We start from the raw sequence: 18,624 nt of genomic DNA on the forward strand, positions 1-18,624 counted from the left end.
CTCAGCCCCTCCCTGACCTCTGCACCCCCTCTACCAGCCCAAAGGAACGGCTCTGTGTGTGTGTGTGTGTGTGTGTGTGTGTGTGTGTGTGTCCAGAGCAAACTGTTCACTTTTTGCAAATATATTAGAAAAAAGTTTCTCATAGAGGCTGCTCCTGCAGGACTGAGATTTCTCTGGAGGCAGAGGTGGCGGTGGCCACTCAAGGACCCCTCCCCACTGACATGTCCTAGATGACGTTCTCAAACAGCTGCATGGAGCTCATGATGTTCTCATCCTGTGTGGAGAGAGAAGGAGGAGAGGCCTGGTCAGACCCCGGGTGGGCAGGGCGGGGCCGTGCCCAAACTGATCCTACCTTGAGCAGATTCTTGCCAGGGACTCAGAACCCTGCAGTGACCACTCTGTCTCCCCGGGTGAAGGGGCAGCTGGTCAGGCACAGCCTCTCTTCAGCCCCGGAGCCTGACTGCAAGCGCATCTGGGGGCTGCTGACTCGCTGATGGACAGACTTCCCTGGCTGCACTCAGGTGGAGGCCAGAGGCACCCGAGAGGCCGCTCTGGGACTGATGCGGATGGCTAAGGCCAGCGGAGGCACATGTCATGGCCCCCAAGGGTTCTCTGAAGAGGAAGGTCAACAGTAAGGCTGGGGGAGGCTCCAGGCGCCTTTCTCCCAGTGTGGCCCCGTGCTGAGGGCCCCAGGGCCCAACCATCCTCCTGTTGGCCCACGTCTGCCCCTCTGATGTGAAGCATCAGAGGGCATCTGAAGGATGGTGTGCCCGTGGGCTGTGGGCTGGCAGGAGCAGGTGGCAAAGGGATGGGTTCAGACAAAGGTGTGAACATGGAGTTTGGAGGTCGGGAGGGGCTTGGGGACTGACAGGGGCAGGACCCTGGGTGTCCTCAACTCCTGATGCCCACCTACCTTCTGACAGGTCTCCAGGAACTCATCAATGGTCACCACCCCATCCTGATTCCGGTCCATTTTCTGTAACCCAAGCCATGTCCTCAGTGAGTCTGTGGGTCCCCTCCATCCCAACCTGTCCCCTCTGTCTTCTACCCTGGATCCAGGCCATGTAAAGGGCCCTCCCCAGCTATCTCCGAGGCACAGCTGACCTCTCTGGCACCTCCCCAGGCTGCTCCCCACACCCAGCCACTTCCCAGCACCTTTCTTGGGCTTACACTTCCCAGAATGCATCCCCATGCTCATCTGACCCCCTCACCTCCCCAAAAGGCAGCCAGGGCAGATGGAGCAACCAAGGCACAGGATGGGCCGCCAGCAAATGGGAGGTGGAAACTTCAGCCCCTTTCGGCCTCGTGGACACAGAGCAAGGTCACCCCAACCCCACTCCTCTTGCATGGTTTTTCTGGAGGGGCTGAGAGAGCTCATGGAAGGCACCAGAACGCTGGCCTGGGGTGTCAACTGCCCTCGAATCCACAAGCCCTGGACGGCCCTGAGATGAAGCTCAGTGGATCGGGGAGTGGGGGTGATGTTTTAATTTGCTCCCCAGGATCCTGACAACCAGCCCAGTGGGGGATGCAAGGTTAACCTCCTCATGGGGGTAGGAGGGCTCAGAGAGGGGAGTCACTTGCCCAGGGTTGTCCTAAGACGGGGAGCCCATCCCTCCTTCCCCTCAAGGTCCAGGGCTAGAGCTCTCACCTGGAAGAACCTCTCCACATGCTCCAGAGGAGCGTCCTCCCGCAGGATAGGGTAGGTGTGGCGGCCCATCATGTCGTAGATGGACTTCATAATGGCCAGCATCTCCTGGAGGGGGGCCGGAGTGGCTGGTGTGAGCTTTGCTGCAAGGACGTGGGGATGTACCAGAGCCCAAGGGGAGGGGCTGCGTTGAAGGGGGGAGGGCACCTCCAAGGCAGCAGTGAGTGAGCAGGGGTGGTGCCCCAGGTGGACGGGGACAAGCTCACCCCCATCTAGTGCACTCAGCGCAAGCCTCTGACTCGCCAAAGCTAGAGATCACTTCTGATGTGCCATCTCCAAAATTTGAAACTGTAGCGACTATTTCATATACCAAAAAATGTTTGGGCTAAACAAAACCTAACTGTAGGCCAGTATGGCGAGGGCCCCCGCCTGCCTTCAGGGAGCACACTGCCCCCTTGACTGGTGGGAGCCAAGGCCAACACCTCCTACCCTCTGTCCCCAGCTTCTCCACCTAGGTTTCCCTCAGGACCTCCCTGTGAGAAAGAATGGCCTGAGAACATTTGTCGAACTAGATCAAGCTGCGTGATGAGGGGCACACAACAAGCACCATGCTCCCTGCACCCAGGTGTCCAGGACCAAGAGCCTGGACAGGGGGAGAGCCCCCAGGCTGCTGTCCCCTCCAGGGTGGAGCTGAGAGCCATGTCTCTGAGCAGGAAAGGGAGACAGGGCAGCCAGGGCAGCAGGGGAGTGGAGAGAGGCTGGGAGTATGGTGCAGCAGCGGGGAAGCGGGCCAGGTGGCCCCTGCCCCCCCGCCCTGTACCTCTTTGGTGATGTAGCCGTCCTTGTTGATGTCGTAGAGGTTAAAGGCCCACTTGAGCTTCTCGTGGACTGTTCCTCGCAGGAGGATGGAGAGGCCAACCACAAAGTCCTACGGAGGGAGGGGAGGGTGAGGAGTGACAGCCCAACGTCCAGATTTCATTTCCAGTTTGCTGTGTGGCTTCACACTTCACACCTTCACAGGTGAGGCGGCTTCATTGCTGTGCCAGCAGATGGTGTCCATTAGGTCAACACAGTGTGAGGGTATGCATGTGCATGTGTGCGCACGCGAGTGAGTGTGTGTGCGTGTGAGCATGTGCATGAGTGTGTGAGCATGTGTGCGGGTATGAGCATGTGTGCATGTGCATGCGTGCGCGAGAGCATGTGTATGAGCATGTGTTTGTGTGTGTGCACGTGAGTGTGTGCATGTGCGTGTGTGTGCATGTGAGCGTGTGTGTGTGTGTGTGTGTGTGGCATGGTGGCTGGTACTGATCTTCTCAAATAAAGATATTCAAATACATGCTGTCTTAGACCCATTTAATGCATGACTACTTATAGAGAAGACCCAGGGTGCTCTTTTAATAAAGGGGGGGTGCTCTACTTTTAGTTCACCAAGGATCTGCATGTCAGGTGCTTGAAAACTTACAGCTTAAAAGCTAAACTAACAGTGCTCAGCTCTGGGGTCACGACATGCCCGTGTACTGCAATCATTTCTGAGGTGTGCACATAATTTATTATAATGTTACAAGACATGAATGTTCCAGCGGCTTCCCTGTGAAAACTCCAACTGCTCTAATAGTTGATGGAAAGCAAGCCCTTTCTTCCATTTCCCAGAAGGCTTGCAGGGTGAGCCTTCCCTGCCCCATGGGGTCCTCCCAGGTTCTTCGGAAAGAAGGGAGCAGAGTAGGGCTGTCCTGGGACAGGGAGTGGAGGATGATGGAACTACAGGGGGCCAGGCCATGCACCAAGGGGGGGCTTGATCCTCGAACAAGGAGGAGCTGCTCCTCGAACATCAGATTTTCTGGATCTGAGGAGGCCTGTACCTGAGAGAGCCTAAGGGAAACAGGAAAGCAGTCTGGAAGAAACAAAATTTATTCCAGGAGGAAAAAACTTAACAAAAATGACTAGAACTAGAGATTAGACATTTGTCACCTCCAAAATAAGAATAGGGTGCTACAAAAGGGGAGTCATTGAGAATAAGAAAGAGCTCTTGGGAATTAAAAATAAGAAAGCAAAATGACAGATTCAAAAGAAGGTTTGGAAGGGCACGTGGAATCTTCCATAAAGTCATGTGAAAAAGCAAAAAGCTGGAAAAGAGAAAAGAGGGCAACGAGAGGTCCACTCCGGAGGAACCACGGCTCGTGCACCGGGAATTCCAGGGGGACCTGGAGGAGATGGAGGAAAGCAGGCCGGAGAAACAAGGAAGGACCTCCCAGGATGGAAGGCTGGGAGCGTCCAGGTCCTGCCAAGGCCAAGCACAGCGTACAGAACTGCCCTGTGTTGCCCTGCAAGCACCAGGTGCAAAAAGAGGATCCTACAAGCTTCCAGAGAGAAAAACACAACCAAACAGAACAAATGAAATCAGGTCCCGCACACAGGGTCAGGATTCGGCATGCTTTGCCTCTGGTGGCGACACGAGGCCAAAAGCCACCGAAGTGCAGCCACCACCACTGCGAAGTGTAGCTCTGGTCCCATCCAGTGATCAGGCGAGAGCAGGACCGCAATGAAGATGCTTTCAGACATCTAAAGACTAAAAGTTACCTCCCTGCTCGTAGCTGTACCCCTGAAAAAGGGAGAATAAAGCAAGGAAGAGGAAGATGAGGCATTCTGGAACCTGGAGACCCAACCCTGGGGGGAAAGAGGCTGGGGAGCGTCCCCAGGGAGATGCCCGCCCGGACACTGGAGAAAGGCCTGGAGTTGAATTCATGATAAGATCACAGCCCCCAGGCAACTCAACAATCAGGACCACCCTTAACTGGCGGCAAAATAAGAATGTGTGCTGGGAAAGGAAAACATAATCAGTTCACCAGAAGGCTCAGCTGAGCATCAAAGTCACACCATCAGAGTAAACCACAGTCCTTATCTCACCTGAATCCTATCGTTCCAGAAAGCCAGGGGATATGGGAAAGGTGTGTGCGCCCATGGGAGACCCAGCTCCTCACCCGCCCCCCAGCAGAGAGCCAGTAGTCTAGAACCGGGCAGCCGGGAAGGAGCACCACGTGTGCTACTGGGGACATGGAGGCAAACAATGGCAACGGGCTACAGCAGAAGGTGGCGGCCTCCCTGGGTGTGTGGGTGGGTGCTTCACGGCTGCTTTTCCAAGGCACACCCTGTCACTCTGTGGCGCTCGCAAAGCCTGACGTGTGTGTGTCAGTGAAGAAAATGAAAATGTTAAAGGAGAAACAGGTGATGGTTCCTATACGCCCAAGTTTGGGGAATCATCACTGAAGCTTGCACATGATTTAGCGAACAGGTAGAGCCTCCCCGAAATCACGTCCCCGGGATCTGACAGGCTTTCCCAGTGGGAGGCAAAGGCATGCAGTCCCACTCGAGACCGCAGGGAATGGCGAGGCCCACACAGGGCCTCCCTTCTCGTGTGGGCCATGGCGGGGGGCACCAGCACCACAATCTGCCCCCCTCCACCGTCTTGTCTTCATAGACCCAGGCCTGCCGCCTCGCAGCCCTTTAAGTCAGCCACAACCAACTGAGGAATGTCTCCGTTCCAAGTCCTTAAGGGTGTAGGTAGAACAGTGGTGATGGTACTTGGCCAGAGATGGGTGGGAATGTCTCCTGCGAGGCCACTGGTCCATCCTCCATAACCCACAGAGGACCCCATGTCCTGCCAACACATGTCCGAGTACTTGGCAGTTCTAAATTTCCTGCCCCACACAGCACAGTTTCATGTGGGACTGTCCCTAGCTGTAACCCCTGATCTTAACTCCGAGGCAAATGAAGTCCATCACCTCCACAGCCCCTGCTCTGCAGCTGTGTCCCTGAGGCAGAGCCCAGGGAGCATGAGGGGCCCTGCCGTGGCACGGCGACGCAGGCCTGCGCTCCCAGGCTGAGACACCGCTGAGTGCACACCGGGGACGGGCGCTCAGCCAGAGCAGGGGAGCAGAGGGTGTGATGACGGGCCTGCACACGTTCTCTCCGGTTACTGCCCTCACGTGGGGTTTGGCCAATGAATGACAGGGAGGGGGCTACTGCAGAGGGAGCTCAGGGAGGGGCGGCTGCCCCTTCCTCCAGACACACAACCGGCCCTAACGCCCCAAAAGAGCAGCAGCGTGCTGGCACAGCAAGTAGGTTGAATGAGAAAGGCCCTGGATAGCATGCAGGGTTCTGGTGCATCTATCTGCAGGCACATGGCCTGTGCCGGGGCCGGGGCCGGGGCCGGGGCCGGGGCCGGGGCCGGGGCCGGGGCCGGGGCCGGGCTCCCTCCTGCGGGCACATCCCAGAGGACCCATAACAAGACGAACAGCACAGCAAGCAGACCCTGAGGTGGGACAGCTGCTCCCGCTTGGCAAAGATGAGGTTGGCTTGGGTGCTGTTTTGTTTTCTGGTGCTCTTTTTGGTGAGGGTTAGGGAAGTTACAATATTTTACCACATCAATAAACTTTAATTGATATGTGTTTGTCTCTCAAGAGTATTCAACAAGGACTGGGATCATTATCATTATCAATAAGCTGACCTGACTTTCTGTTTTAAGGGCACATGGGAAGAGTCCGTCTCAGGCGGGCCAAGAGTCACCCTCACCCCTCAGAGTCCTTCCTGCCATGGGGATCCCAACCCGTGGTGCACCCAGGATTGGGCCCTGCTGCCTGGAAGGTCCCTGGGACATACGTGCCCTCCTCTCTTTCTGAAAAAGCTTTCCTAGAGCAGAACACTGAAATCAAGTAGGTCCTCAAGATAAACAAACATATGCATATGGAACCAGAGGAGCTGATTTCATGGCAAAGAAGCCCGCAGAAGGCCCGGGATGATGCCAGAGATGCCTGACCTTCTGAGAAGGCGCCTAGCAGAGGGGCTTTGGCACCAGCCTCCCCAACTCAGCCATTGACAGGACACCACACAAAGACCCGCCACCTACCACTTAAAGGGACAGCCTGACCCCTCCCTCAGGGGAGTGAGAGCAAAGACCACAGGAGGGTGACAGAGACCTTCCTGACACCCACCGCGCACCGGGACCCTGGGGAGCTGTCCCATCAGCTGATTTCTGAACAAGAGAAGGTCTCTACCAGAGCCCTGGTTGGGTTCCTCACATGATTCCTCCTCACCCTTTAGTCCTGGAAATCTTAGGAGCCCCCTCAAGGGTACACCAGAGCCTGGTCACAGGGGAGGATGACCAATTTTTCCTGTCAACCTCTGTGGTACTTGGGTTTTTACCACGTGCAGGTGTCACTGAAGACAGGACAGATGAACACTGTACTTCCACAGCACCAGCCGAGCCTGCAGCCCGGGGCGGGCGGGGCCGCTGTGGTCACCGGGCAAGACTGTGGCCTTGACAGCTCCCCCACCCCCTGCTCTGCCCCGTGTCGCTGTGCAGGCTGGCTGCGGCACACAAATCAACTGAGCGGCATTACCCACGGGTTATTATTACACCCCAGCGCGTCCGGGGCTTTCTGAGCCCGGCCGGCTCGTTCCTCCGCTTTCCTGTCAGCTGCCCTTGGCGCTGGAAGCCGAGCAGGGTGGTTATCGATCAGGCCAGGCTCTCAACAAGGTTCTCCTCTCCAAAGAGGTTTCAGCTTTTCGCCTGCAGCTATTTTTAGGGGCCTGGGCTCCACAGACGGGGCCTCTCTCAAATGGTCCCGTGTGACCAGCCGGCGTGGAGCCCACAGCTGGGCCAGCCCACGGAGCCCAGGCACAGCCCTCCTGGGGGGCAGGTGTCGGAGGCGGGCACCCCACGCTTCACTCGCCACGCCCGCTCAGGCTAGGGATAAATTCTGGGGCTGGGTGCCTAAAATCCTGCCAGAAGCACAGACCCCTGAGTGAAGCCTTGCCCCCTTTTCAAATGCGATTTCACATGGGGTTCCTATGGCCTCGGTGTACCTTAGCAGCTCTCTTGGCTTGGTGTGGCTGGAATGGAAGAAAAGGCTGAGTGAGAAGAGGGTGGCCACATGGCCACATCACATTTCCCTAGCTTCACAGCTAGGCCCAGGGCCAGCTGAGCACAGTCCGCTCCTTCCCTGGAGGACACACTGGACCATCTGCACCCAGGATCGTGTCTGGGCCTCCGGAAGGCCGGAGACAGACACCAGGGCAGGGAGGTTCCCCGCCCCCCGGGGAGCTACAGGGACAGGGGATGTGGGAGGGGGTCATCGGGGACCTACCTCAAAGCGGATGGCCCCATTCCCATCGGCGTCAAAGGCGTTGAAGAGGAAGTGTGCATAAGTGGTGGCATCTGGGGAGAGCAAGGGTGAACGCTGGGGTGTGCTGGGGCTCCCAGCCCAGGCGGCGCCACTGCTGGGTCCAGCTGCATCCAGAGCTGGAGTTCCCCGCCCTTCCAACAGGACAGAGGCAGCACCAGGCCTCTGGCAGGCGAAGGGTGGAGGCAAGCATCCCCTCCCGGTCAAAGTGACACCCACTGTTTGTAGAGCTGCCACAGTGGGGATGTGGGGATTTGGGGAAGAGCCAGAGGGTCTGGCCTCAGACTCACCTCCCTGAGGGAAGAACTGGGAGTAAATGAGTTTGAAGGTGTCTTCGTCCACCAGGCCCGTGGGACACTCCTGCAGCAGGAAGTCACCCTTCAGTGACCTCAGCCATCCCCAGCCCCACACCCCAACGCCACAGGGCCTGGCCTCTCTCCTCCCTCTGGGGATACTGCTGCCTGAGATACTGCTGGGCTCTACTGAGCCCCCGAGCTGGGGAAAGCCGGGTGATGCAGGAGGGGTAAGTGGTAAGTCCCTCTATTCGCTCCTCCCTTGTGCCAGCATTGGGAACACATAGAAAGGATGGTGCCTTCAGAATACTGATTCTGGGACCTGACCAACCCCAGACAGCTCTCCCACACAACATAAGACCCATAAAGGCCCCTGGGATATTTGCTATGCCATGGAGAAGTTTCTAGAAGGTCTCTCTGGGCCAGGGTCCCGCCTTCCTAGAGCCTGGGACAGGAGGGCTAGGTGGGTCAGGGCCTCTCCCGGAGGGATGGGTAGCACTTACGTTCTTGAAGCCCCTGTAGAGGGACTGTAGCTCCTTCTTGGTGAACTTGGTCTGTGCCTGCAGCTGATCCAGTCCCTCCGGCTGGTGGCGCACTGTGGACAGCTCCAGCTCACTGTCGCTGCTATCTGGAAGGGGACACAGACCCAGGGAGGGTGGAACAAGAGCCCCGTTCCTCCTCTTGCTCCAATGTGGGAACCAGGCCATGCGCTAAAGTAGGGGTGGAGGGACTCTCCTTACATGACTACCATGTATGGCCCCACAGGCTGTGCACTGCACAAATGGAATGGCTATGGTGGAATGACACACTCAGGAGTTGTGCCTCATGGATGCTCTGCTGCTTTGCTCCTCACACAGAGCAGGCCCCCTCCACTTGCATCTAGAGTGTGTCACCTTCTCAGCTACATGTGGGATGGGGGCTGGGAGCTGGTCTTATCCTAGAGAGGCACTGAACAAAGGGAGGTGGGAGGAAAAAAGACAACAAGACAAACTCAGGGGACCTCAGCCTTTGAGATCCAATTCCCGGATCACCTTCTCCATGCTGCCCTCCCTGATTTCCCCCAGGAATGTGGAGGTCGCCGCTCTTGGCCCATCCAGCCTAACATGTTGCTGCTTAGCTGCATTTGGTGTGAGGGTGTCAGTCACATTTGGGTAGGAGGTCAGACCACAAGGGCCCATAGGGCAGGGACCAGACCTTTCCTTTAATAATAACATATCCAATAATAATAATATTGTAATAATACTTTAATAATAAACACATCCTTTAATAATAACACATCCATGGTTAATTAATCATGTTAATTAACCACGTTAATTAACCATGGCTATCTTTGCTGGGGGGGAAGTCAATTTCAGGTGATCTTTACTTTTTTATTTAAGATTTTTTTTTACATTTTTCTAATTTCTTTTGGAACGGCGTGCATCACTTCTACAACACATCAAGCTATAGACAAAACAGCACTGAGTGCCTCGCTGAACAGCAGGCTCAAAGAATTACAGAACTTCCCACTGAAATGGGGATCATGATCCCCACTGCACTGTCACGGCCCCTGGCCTCCCCTGGTGTCCTGCAAAACAGTAAGCACATGATTATCTCACAGCTGCTCACTCGCTCCCACTGCAGGGTGAGTGCTGTGAGCTGCCCTGAGCTGCCCACCCTGTGCCCACAGAACCGAGTGCAGTGCCAGATGTACAGCACTGTGAACCAGAGCACACTGAGCCCTGTGCTGGGCTGCCCTGCACCCAGGCCTCGCCCATGAGTCCTGCTGGCTCTTGCTCAGGCCCACTGTGCCCTGCAAAGTGCCCAGCAATCAGCCTCCATTGCCTTGGTCCACACATGCTCCCGATCTCCAAGACAGCTCTTTCATACCTTCCTTCTCTTTAAATTCCCAGTGCCTCCTCCCCCATCCTTTGTCAGGTTGCTTCCTACATCACTGAGAAAACAGAAGTCACAGAAGAAAATTTCTCCAAGCTCCCAACCCCACATCTACCCATCTACCTGTATTGGCCCAAATATCTGCTTTCCCTCCTTCTCTGGGAACGAACTGTCCCGGTTCTTGGCCGAGGCAAACCCCTCCACCTGTACAGTGGGTTCCAGCCCCACTGTCTCAGGCATGGGACAACAGCAAGCCTCCCCACTCTTTCCTCATCATCTTTTTGCTCTCCCTTCTGGATCATTCCCATCACCATGTGGACGTACTGTTAAATCTGGAAATCCTTAGTCAAATTAAGTATAGGCAAACCTTGCAAGCCACCCACTCTACTCTGTGTAAACATCCCAAATGGAATCTTAGCCAGCTAAGGGGACTGTACAAGGATGTTCAAGGCAATAGTATTTTTGATGGGGGAGTTGGAGACATCCAGGGCTGAATCACAGGCAGGATGGGCAGACACAACATGGGGGGTACACACCAGGGAGAACCATGCAGTGGATTAAAAGGACACACAGTGGCATAAATGGATGTTAAAAACTGGTTGCTTACTTCAACTAAGAGGCAGACATTTCCGAGTGGATGAAAAAGCAAGACCCAACTATATGCTACTTACAAAAAGGATACTCTTAAATCACAGCAACAGATGTAAATTAAAAGAGTGGAATGAATAAAAAACCTGGTGTGGCTACATTAATAGTAGAAAAAGTAGACCTCAAGACAAAGGGTCCAACTAGAGACAAAGAGGAATATTTTATAATGACACAAGGATTAATTCATCAAGAAGACAGAGCAATATGAAATATATACATATATCTAATAACAACTTTAAAATACCTGAAGCAAAAAAATTCAAAACTAAAGGGAGAAACAGATAAACCACAGTTACAGTTGAAGATCTTAACACGCTTTTCCAGTAAATGGTACAAGTAAAGATACAAGATTTGAAAAACACTATCAACCAATTTGATCAAATTAATATTTATAGAGCCCTATGCCTAACAACTATAGAATACACATTCTTTTCAGGAGCACATCCTATGGTTCCCAACATGTACCAGATGCTGGAATATAAAGCAAAACTCTGACCACAAGGGTATTAGATCAAAATCCCAAAAAACAAGATAGGTAAAAAATCCCAAATGCTTGGAAATTAAACAACACACTTCTAATATACCCATAAGTCAGAAAGGAAAATCACGAGGAGAGTCTTGAAATATTTTGCATTGGATGATAATAAAAATACAGGATACCAAAATTTTCCGGATGCAGGTAAAGCTGCATTTAGAGGGAAATTTATAGCTTTAAGTTACTTTATTAGAAAGGAAGATGGGTATAAAGTCAATAATATAAACTTCTAAGCTTTTCAGAATCCAGAAAAAGAGTAAATTAAGTTCAAAGTTATTAGAAGAAAGGAGATAATAAAAATAGGAGTGAAAATCAGTGAGAAAGAAAACAGACCAACATAGAGGAAAAACCAATAAAGTTATTAAGAAACCCAGTAAGCGAGCCATAGGCAAGGAACACATATGTGCAGTACATATATCCGTGGTACATGAGCCTTATATCTTATACAAAAATTAACCCAAAATCGAGCATGGATTTAAACATAAGACATAAAACTATAAAGCTTCTAGGAAAAAAAAGACACAGGAGGAAATTTTTATGGCCTGGGTTTAAGCAAAGAGTTCTTTTTATTTTTTAAGATTTTATTTATTTATTTGAGAGAGAAAGAATGAGAGATAGCACGAGAGGGAAGAGGGTCAGAGGGAGAAGCAGACTCCCTGCTGAGGAGGGAGCCCGATGTGGGACTCGATCCCAGGACTCCAGGATCATGACCTGAGCCGAAGGCAGTCGCTTAACCAACTGAGCCACCCAGGCTCCCTAAGCAAAGAGTTCTTAGACACAACACAAATAGCATGATCCATAAAAGAAAAATTGTTAAGTTGTACTTTTTATTTTATTTTATTTTTTGGGTAAATTGTACTTTTTAATAACAATTAAAACGTTCACTCTGCAAGAGATAAAAGAGATAAAAAGGTAAACTACAGACTGGAAGAAAATATTTGCAGGTCATATATCCGACAAAGGATATCCAGATTACATGAAGAACTCTCAAAACTCAACAGTAAGAAAACAACTCAAACTAATAAGTGGGCAAAAACTTGGTCAGACACTTGACCTAGAGGACATACGGGTGGCAAGTAAGCACATAAAAGGTGTTTAACACCACTTGCAATTGTGGAAATACAACCTAAAACCACAAGGAAATGCTACTACACACCTCTTAGAATCACTTAACTAACAAATATTGACAATACCAAGGGCTAGTAAGGATATGGAGTAACTGGAACCATTACACTTTGCTGGTAGGAATGAAAATGGTACTGCCCATCTGGAAATCAGTTTGGCAGTTTCTTATAAACATACACTTACCATATGACCCAGAATTCCTACTCCTGGGTATTTACCCATATGAAATGAAACCTATTATAGTTATACAATAACGTTTATGCAAATGTTTAGAGCAATTTCATTTATGATCACCCAAAGCTGGAAATAACCCAAATGTCCTCAACCAGTGAATGGATAAACAGCATGTGGTGTATTCACACGGTGGAATACCACTCAGCAATAAAAATGACCAAACTATTGATACACGCAGCAACGTGGATGGACCTCAAATGCACGAGCTAAGTGAACGAATCCAGACTATGCAGTGTATGACTCCACTTAAATGACATTCTGGAAAAGATAAGATTGTGGAAATCATAGGGAAAGACAATCTATCAGTGGCTGCACGGGGCTGTGGCACATGGGACATGTTGATGACAGAAAAGGCAGCAGGAGAGAATTTTTTGTGTGATGGAATTGTTCTATACCTTGACCGTGGCAGTGCTTACATTACTATGCATTTGTCAAAATTCATAGAACTGGACACCAAAAAAGGGGAACTCTACTGTATGTAGATTAGAAACAAAGGAAATAGAAACTAGAGTAATTGCCTATTGGAGCAGAAGGAAATGGGGGGATAAAAGGGAAAAAATAAAATAAGAGGGGTTTAAAAGGGTCAAGACTGATAATGTCTCACGAACTAAAGAAGATGAATAACTTAATCCTCTGTCCCTAAGGGTCAAAAAATAAAACAAAAGTCCCAAACCTGTTGCTATTTCTTCCTCAACCCTACTGTCCCCTCCAGCTATTTCTTTCTTCTCTTCTTTAACTCACTGTCTTTACTTCCTCTCCTATTCTCCCTTGAACTTAACTCCTACGGGGCACTGACCCCACCAGTCCACACAAACTGCTTTTCAAAGAATCACCAGTGATCACCATATTGCTAGTCCAGTGATCAATACAGTAATCCTGACTCCTAAGTCATAGAAGGGCCATACAAGAATGAAAATTACAGTGACACCAAGGATGGACCTTGAGGGCATTATGCTAAGTGAAATAAGTCGGGCATAGAAAGACAAATACTGTATGACCTCACTTACATGTGGACTCTAAAAAAGGCCAAACTTACAGACACAAGAGAGGGGACTGGTGGTTGCCAGGGCAGGGGGTGGGGGAGATGAGATGTTGGTCACAGTGTACAAACTTCCAGTTATAAAATGAGTAAGTTATGGGGGTCTATGGACAGCATGTTGACTTCAGTTAAGAATACTGTGTTGTACACTTGAAAGTTGCAAAGAGAATAGATCTTAAATGTTCTCACTCCCCCCCCACAAAAGGGTAATTATATGTGAGATGATAGATGCATTTTAATTAACCTTATTATAGTAGTCATTTCATACATTTATATAATTTTTTTTGGTTCTGGGGTTTTTTTTTTAAAGGATTTAATTAATTAATTAATTAATTATTTGAGAGAGCGAGTGAGTGAGCAGGGGCGGGGGGGAACAGAGGGGCGCCTGGGTGGCTCAGTCATTAAGCCTCTGCCTTCGGCTCAGGTCATGGTCCCAGGGTCCTGGGATGGGGCCCCGCATCGAGCTCCGTGTTCCGCGCGAAGCCTGTTTCTCCCTCTTCCATTGCCCCTGCTTGTGTTTCCTCTCACTGTGTCTCTCTCTGTCAAATAAGTAAATAAAATCTTAAAAAAAAAAAAAAAAAGAGGGAGAGAATCCCAAGCAGATTGCAGGATGCGCACAGAGCCCCATGTGGGGCTTAATCCCACAACCCGAGATCACAACCTGAGCTGAAATCAAGAGTTGTACGTGCAACGAACTGAGCCACCCAGGTGCCCCTCTACAATGTTATATGTCAATTATATCTCAGTAAAGCTGGAAGAGCAAACAAAAAGAAAATTACATGCCCATTTCACTTTTGAATGTACATATAACCTTAAACAAAATGTTAGCTAACTGAATCCAACTGTACTAAAAAAATGTACACCATGATCAAGGTTTTATCTGTAATATGGAGGGAAAAATCATATGAAAACCTGAATAAAGAAAAGGCATTTGATAAACATCCACATCTATTTATAATTAAACAAACAAAAACTTTAAGCAAACTAGGATTGAAGGGAACTTTCTTAACTTGATGTAGCTTATATTTGCAAGTTACATATTTATTTACAGAAGATATCAGACTGAATGGCAAAGGCTCAGACACATTCCCTTTAAGATTTGGGACAAGCCAAGGTTGGCCACAATCACCACTAATTGATATCCTGCCAATGCTCTAAGGAAATTTCAAGAAAGAAATAATATAGGAATTGGGAAGTAAAGGATAAAACTAACATTACTTGTAGATGTTTGGTCCCTACAGGGACCAAAAGAATCAGTATACAAGACAGTTTAGTAAGGTTGCCAGATATAAGATTAATTTACAAAAATCAATAGCAATTTTCTATACCAGTAATAACCACCTAGAAATAGAATTAAAAATATAACATTCATGATAGCAATAAAAACTCAAAACTATCTAAGTATTAACCAAAATTCAAAGGACTTCTCTATAGAAAGGCAATCTGAATAAATGAGACATTCCATCTTAGGATCACATAATATAAAGATGTCATCTCTCCCCAAAGTAATCTGTAAATTCAATACAATCCCAATTAAAAATCCAGCTGGACTTTTTGAGGACCTTGATAAAATCACTCTGAAATGCATATGGAGGAACAAAAATCCATAAAAATCTAGAAAGGAAGAGTATAGAGGGGATTTTTCCCAAAATACTAATACATTTTCACAGTCACTGTAATAAAAGTTGTGTGGTTGGTACAAGAACAAACACACCAAAAAACAGACCAGAGAGCTCAAAAAGAGACCGAGGTATAGCAGGAACATCACAGATTTGTGCAAGGGTCAGATTGTTCAGTAGGTGGTTTTAGGAAAACTGGCTCAGCACGGAAATCTGGATCCCTTTCTTAAACCGTATGTAAAAGTGGGCTCCAGATGAAGCAAAGACCCAAACGTGAAAGGTAAGCTATAGAGTTAAAATGTAAAAGAATCTCTTGCTAACCTAAGGGTGAGGAAAGATTTCTTAGAACTCTAAAAGTTCAAACCGTAAAGGAAAAAAAAAAATGGATGAATTTGATTACATCACAATTAAAGATTTCTGTTCAAAAAAAGGGCACCATGGCCAGTTCGAGACACTCAGCAGAATGGGAGAAGACAGTGTATAAAATGGTCGAAAGAAGAATATCTAGGATAATCATAAAAAAAACCTGGAAAGATGAATAAATATGAGAAAGATGGCTCAATGTCATTAATAAACAGGAAGATGCAAATTACATTGAGAACACAGCAGCTAGACTGGCAGGAAATAATAAAATGAAATGAGGTTGGGGCGCCTGGGCGGCTCAGTCGGTTAAGCTTCTGCCTTCAGCTCAGGTCATGATCTCAGGGTCCTGGGATCGAGCTCCACATTGGGCTCCCTTCTCGGTGGGGAGCCTGCTTCTCCCTCTCCCTCTGCCTGCCTCTCTGCCTACTTGTGCTCTCTATCTCTCTGTCGAATAAATAAATAAAATCTTAAAAAAAAAAAGAAATAAGGTTGACCAACGTTAAGTGCTGGCTAGGGAGGGAAGGGAGGTCAACAGTAATTTTTTAAGCATGCCAGTGAGTGTGTATACTGGTACAAGCAAGTACTGTGGGGAAGTATTTGCATTTTCATGCTAATGCTGCACACATTTGCATACCCTAGGGCGTGGTAACCCTACCCTAGGAACTGTGTGCTAGACAAAAAATGCCCAGGAGACATGCAGGAGAGCAGACACCCCAGCTCTCTACAATAACAGTAGCTTGAAGCAACCACATGCCTGCCCACTGACAATAGAGCAGATAAACAGCTTATGGGCCATCCACTGGACGAAATGTCCTACAGCGGTGAATGAACCATAATACATATTTGTTACAAAATTCAAAACCCAGAATAACCAAACAATTTGTAGGGATATGTAAGCAATAAAATTATAAATAAGAACAAAAATCCAGGAATGACAAGTGCAAATCTGTCTGGTGGTAACCTCTGTGGGGTGGGAGAGGAGAAACTCAAGAGACAGGCAGGCTGGGGATGTTCTAGTTCCAGGGATGGGGAGGATAGGTTCATTGGTGTTTATTATTCTTTTTAATGCACATATCAAATACATATTTGAATTCGCTAGAGGTTAATTAAAATCTTTAAAAGTAATTAGAGGGGTGCCTGGGTGGCTCAGCTGGTTGGGCATCGGGCTCGTGATTTAGGCTCAGGTTGTGATCTCGGGATCCTAAGATAGTGCCCCATGTGGGGCTCTGCGCTTAGCATGGAGTCTGCTGAGGTTCTCTCCCTCTGCCCCTACCCCTGCTCGAGCTCGCTCCCTCTCTCTCTCAAATAAATAAAGTTTTTTAAATAAAAAAATAAACTGTTTTTTAAAAAAAGTAATTAGAGTACCCAGAGCAAGAGAAAATGAGAGCGAGAACACACGTCTGGTCTGGACAAAATAGGACACTTGGAAGAAAGGGAAAGGACAGCAATCCCAAAAGAAATGGCCAAAGGATATACATGGGCAAGTTAGAGGTGAGCAAACTGAAAAAGCTGATGGGTACACAAAGAGGTGTTCAAAATCATTAGTATGAAAAATGCACCTGAGAACAAGGAAAAATCTGACACTCGTGAAATCTACAAAGTCTGAAAGCTACTTTAAAAGTCAAGACTCAGTTGCGGAATGTGGGCTACCTTCTCGCGTGGCTCCAGACTCACTTGCCTGCTTGCCATCTGCACTTGGATGTCTAGGTGGTTCTCAAATGGAGCATTTCCAAACTGAGCTCCTGATCTTCCTCCCAAAACCCGTTCCACCTACAGCCTTCCCCAGCTCCGGGGACGGCAACTCTGTCCTGTTGGGTGCTTAGGCCAAAACTCTGGGCGTAGACCTTCCTCCCAGTGCTCACTCCACAGGCATGGCCAGCCGGCCCTAACTCTCAACTCCCACCTCGGACCCCCTCTCCCACTTCTGCTGTCCTCACCCTGGTCCAAGGCTCCAGCTTCTCTCCTGGCCTGTTGCTCTGCTTCTGCCCTGGGTCCCATAGGTCTAGTTTTCAAATAGTGCTGGAGGAAGCTGCTGGAAACAGTATCCAGTGTGTTACTCTGTTCAACAACCTCCCCCAAGCTCTGAGTACAAAAATAACCAATAAATAACCAATAAACGCAGGCCACCGCGACCCCCACCCCTCCCTGGCCGGGCTCTGACCTCATCTCCCAGTCTCTCCCTTTGCTCCCTCTGCTTCAGCCATTCCGGCCCCCTTGTGCCCCGCAGGCCCACTGGGCACACTCCCTCTACAGGAAACTGCTCTTCCCTCGGAACCCACACCTCCTTCGTCTGCTCAAATGTCACCTCCTCAGAGGTGCCCCCCACCGTTCCTATCTATCCCTCATCTCTGTTCTACTTTTCTCCATTTGGCTATGATTCCCTACCAGATACATATTTTTCTCTTTCCTGGTGCTACGGACTGAGTTCGGTCTCCCCAAAATTCATATGTTGAAGCCCTAAGCATGTGACTCTATTAGGAGATACAGCTTTGGAGGTAATTAAGGTAAGGTGAGGTCCTAAGTGTGGGGCACTAATCTAGTAGGGTGGGTGGCCCTGTACGAAGAGGAAGAGGGATCTCACGCCCTCTCCTCCACCCCCACCCCCACTTCCACCCCCTCTACACACATATGCACAAAGCAAAGGTCATGGAACTGTCTGGAACTGTCTCAGGAGCAGGGGACCTGGCTTCTTCATCTTGACTCCCACAGCACCCGACCCAATCCCGGGCACCCCACGTGCTCTCAGGGGACACTGGAGACCTCTCCTGGCTCCCCCCCCACCCCGAGGGAAATCCAAGGTTCATCCCTCTAGTTGGTTTCAGGGGAGATGCAGCCAGATCTATTAGGAGCTCCCGGAGGCGTCACACCACCTTCTGCAATTACAGGGACGACTGGCAATTTAAGGAATCTAAATAGCCATTTGCTCCACCTCCCCTCCACACCCTGAGGAGCAGCGCTCTGCCCGACTGGGAAGTCAGCCTGCTTCTGCGGTCTGGGCTCAGCCCTTCTCCCGGCCCTCCAGATGCCTGTCCTGGACAGTACTCACCACCCCCCAGCCCCCCACTGGTA

General features: G+C 49.7%; 1 protein-coding gene across 2 annotated transcripts in view; it reads right to left on the reverse strand.

Annotated features, from left to right (window-relative positions):
* Positions 1–226: 226 nt before the first annotated feature.
* The window catches only part of KCNIP3 (potassium voltage-gated channel interacting protein 3), a 76,539-nt gene continuing 58,141 nt past the window's right edge, over positions 227–18,624 (reverse strand). For both annotated transcript variants that reach the window (XM_088026181.1, XM_028117195.2), the window contains 7 exons: positions 8,621–8,745; positions 8,115–8,184; positions 7,789–7,859; positions 2,466–2,573; positions 1,649–1,753; positions 914–976; positions 227–274 (listed from right to left, as the gene is read on the reverse strand). In XM_088026181.1, coding sequence (XP_087882307.1) covers positions 227–274; positions 914–976; positions 1,649–1,753; positions 2,466–2,573; positions 7,789–7,859; positions 8,115–8,184; positions 8,621–8,745 — 590 coding nt within the window. The remainder of the gene's footprint in view (positions 275–913; positions 977–1,648; positions 1,754–2,465; positions 2,574–7,788; positions 7,860–8,114; positions 8,185–8,620; positions 8,746–18,624) is intronic.

Source organism: Eumetopias jubatus, unplaced genomic scaffold (assembly GCF_037043125.1).
Source record: "Eumetopias jubatus isolate StellerSeaLion01/CBP00866 unplaced genomic scaffold, mEumJub1_p1.0 scaffold_9, whole genome shotgun sequence".
Classification (NCBI taxonomy): Eukaryota; Metazoa; Chordata; class Mammalia; order Carnivora; family Otariidae; genus Eumetopias; species Eumetopias jubatus.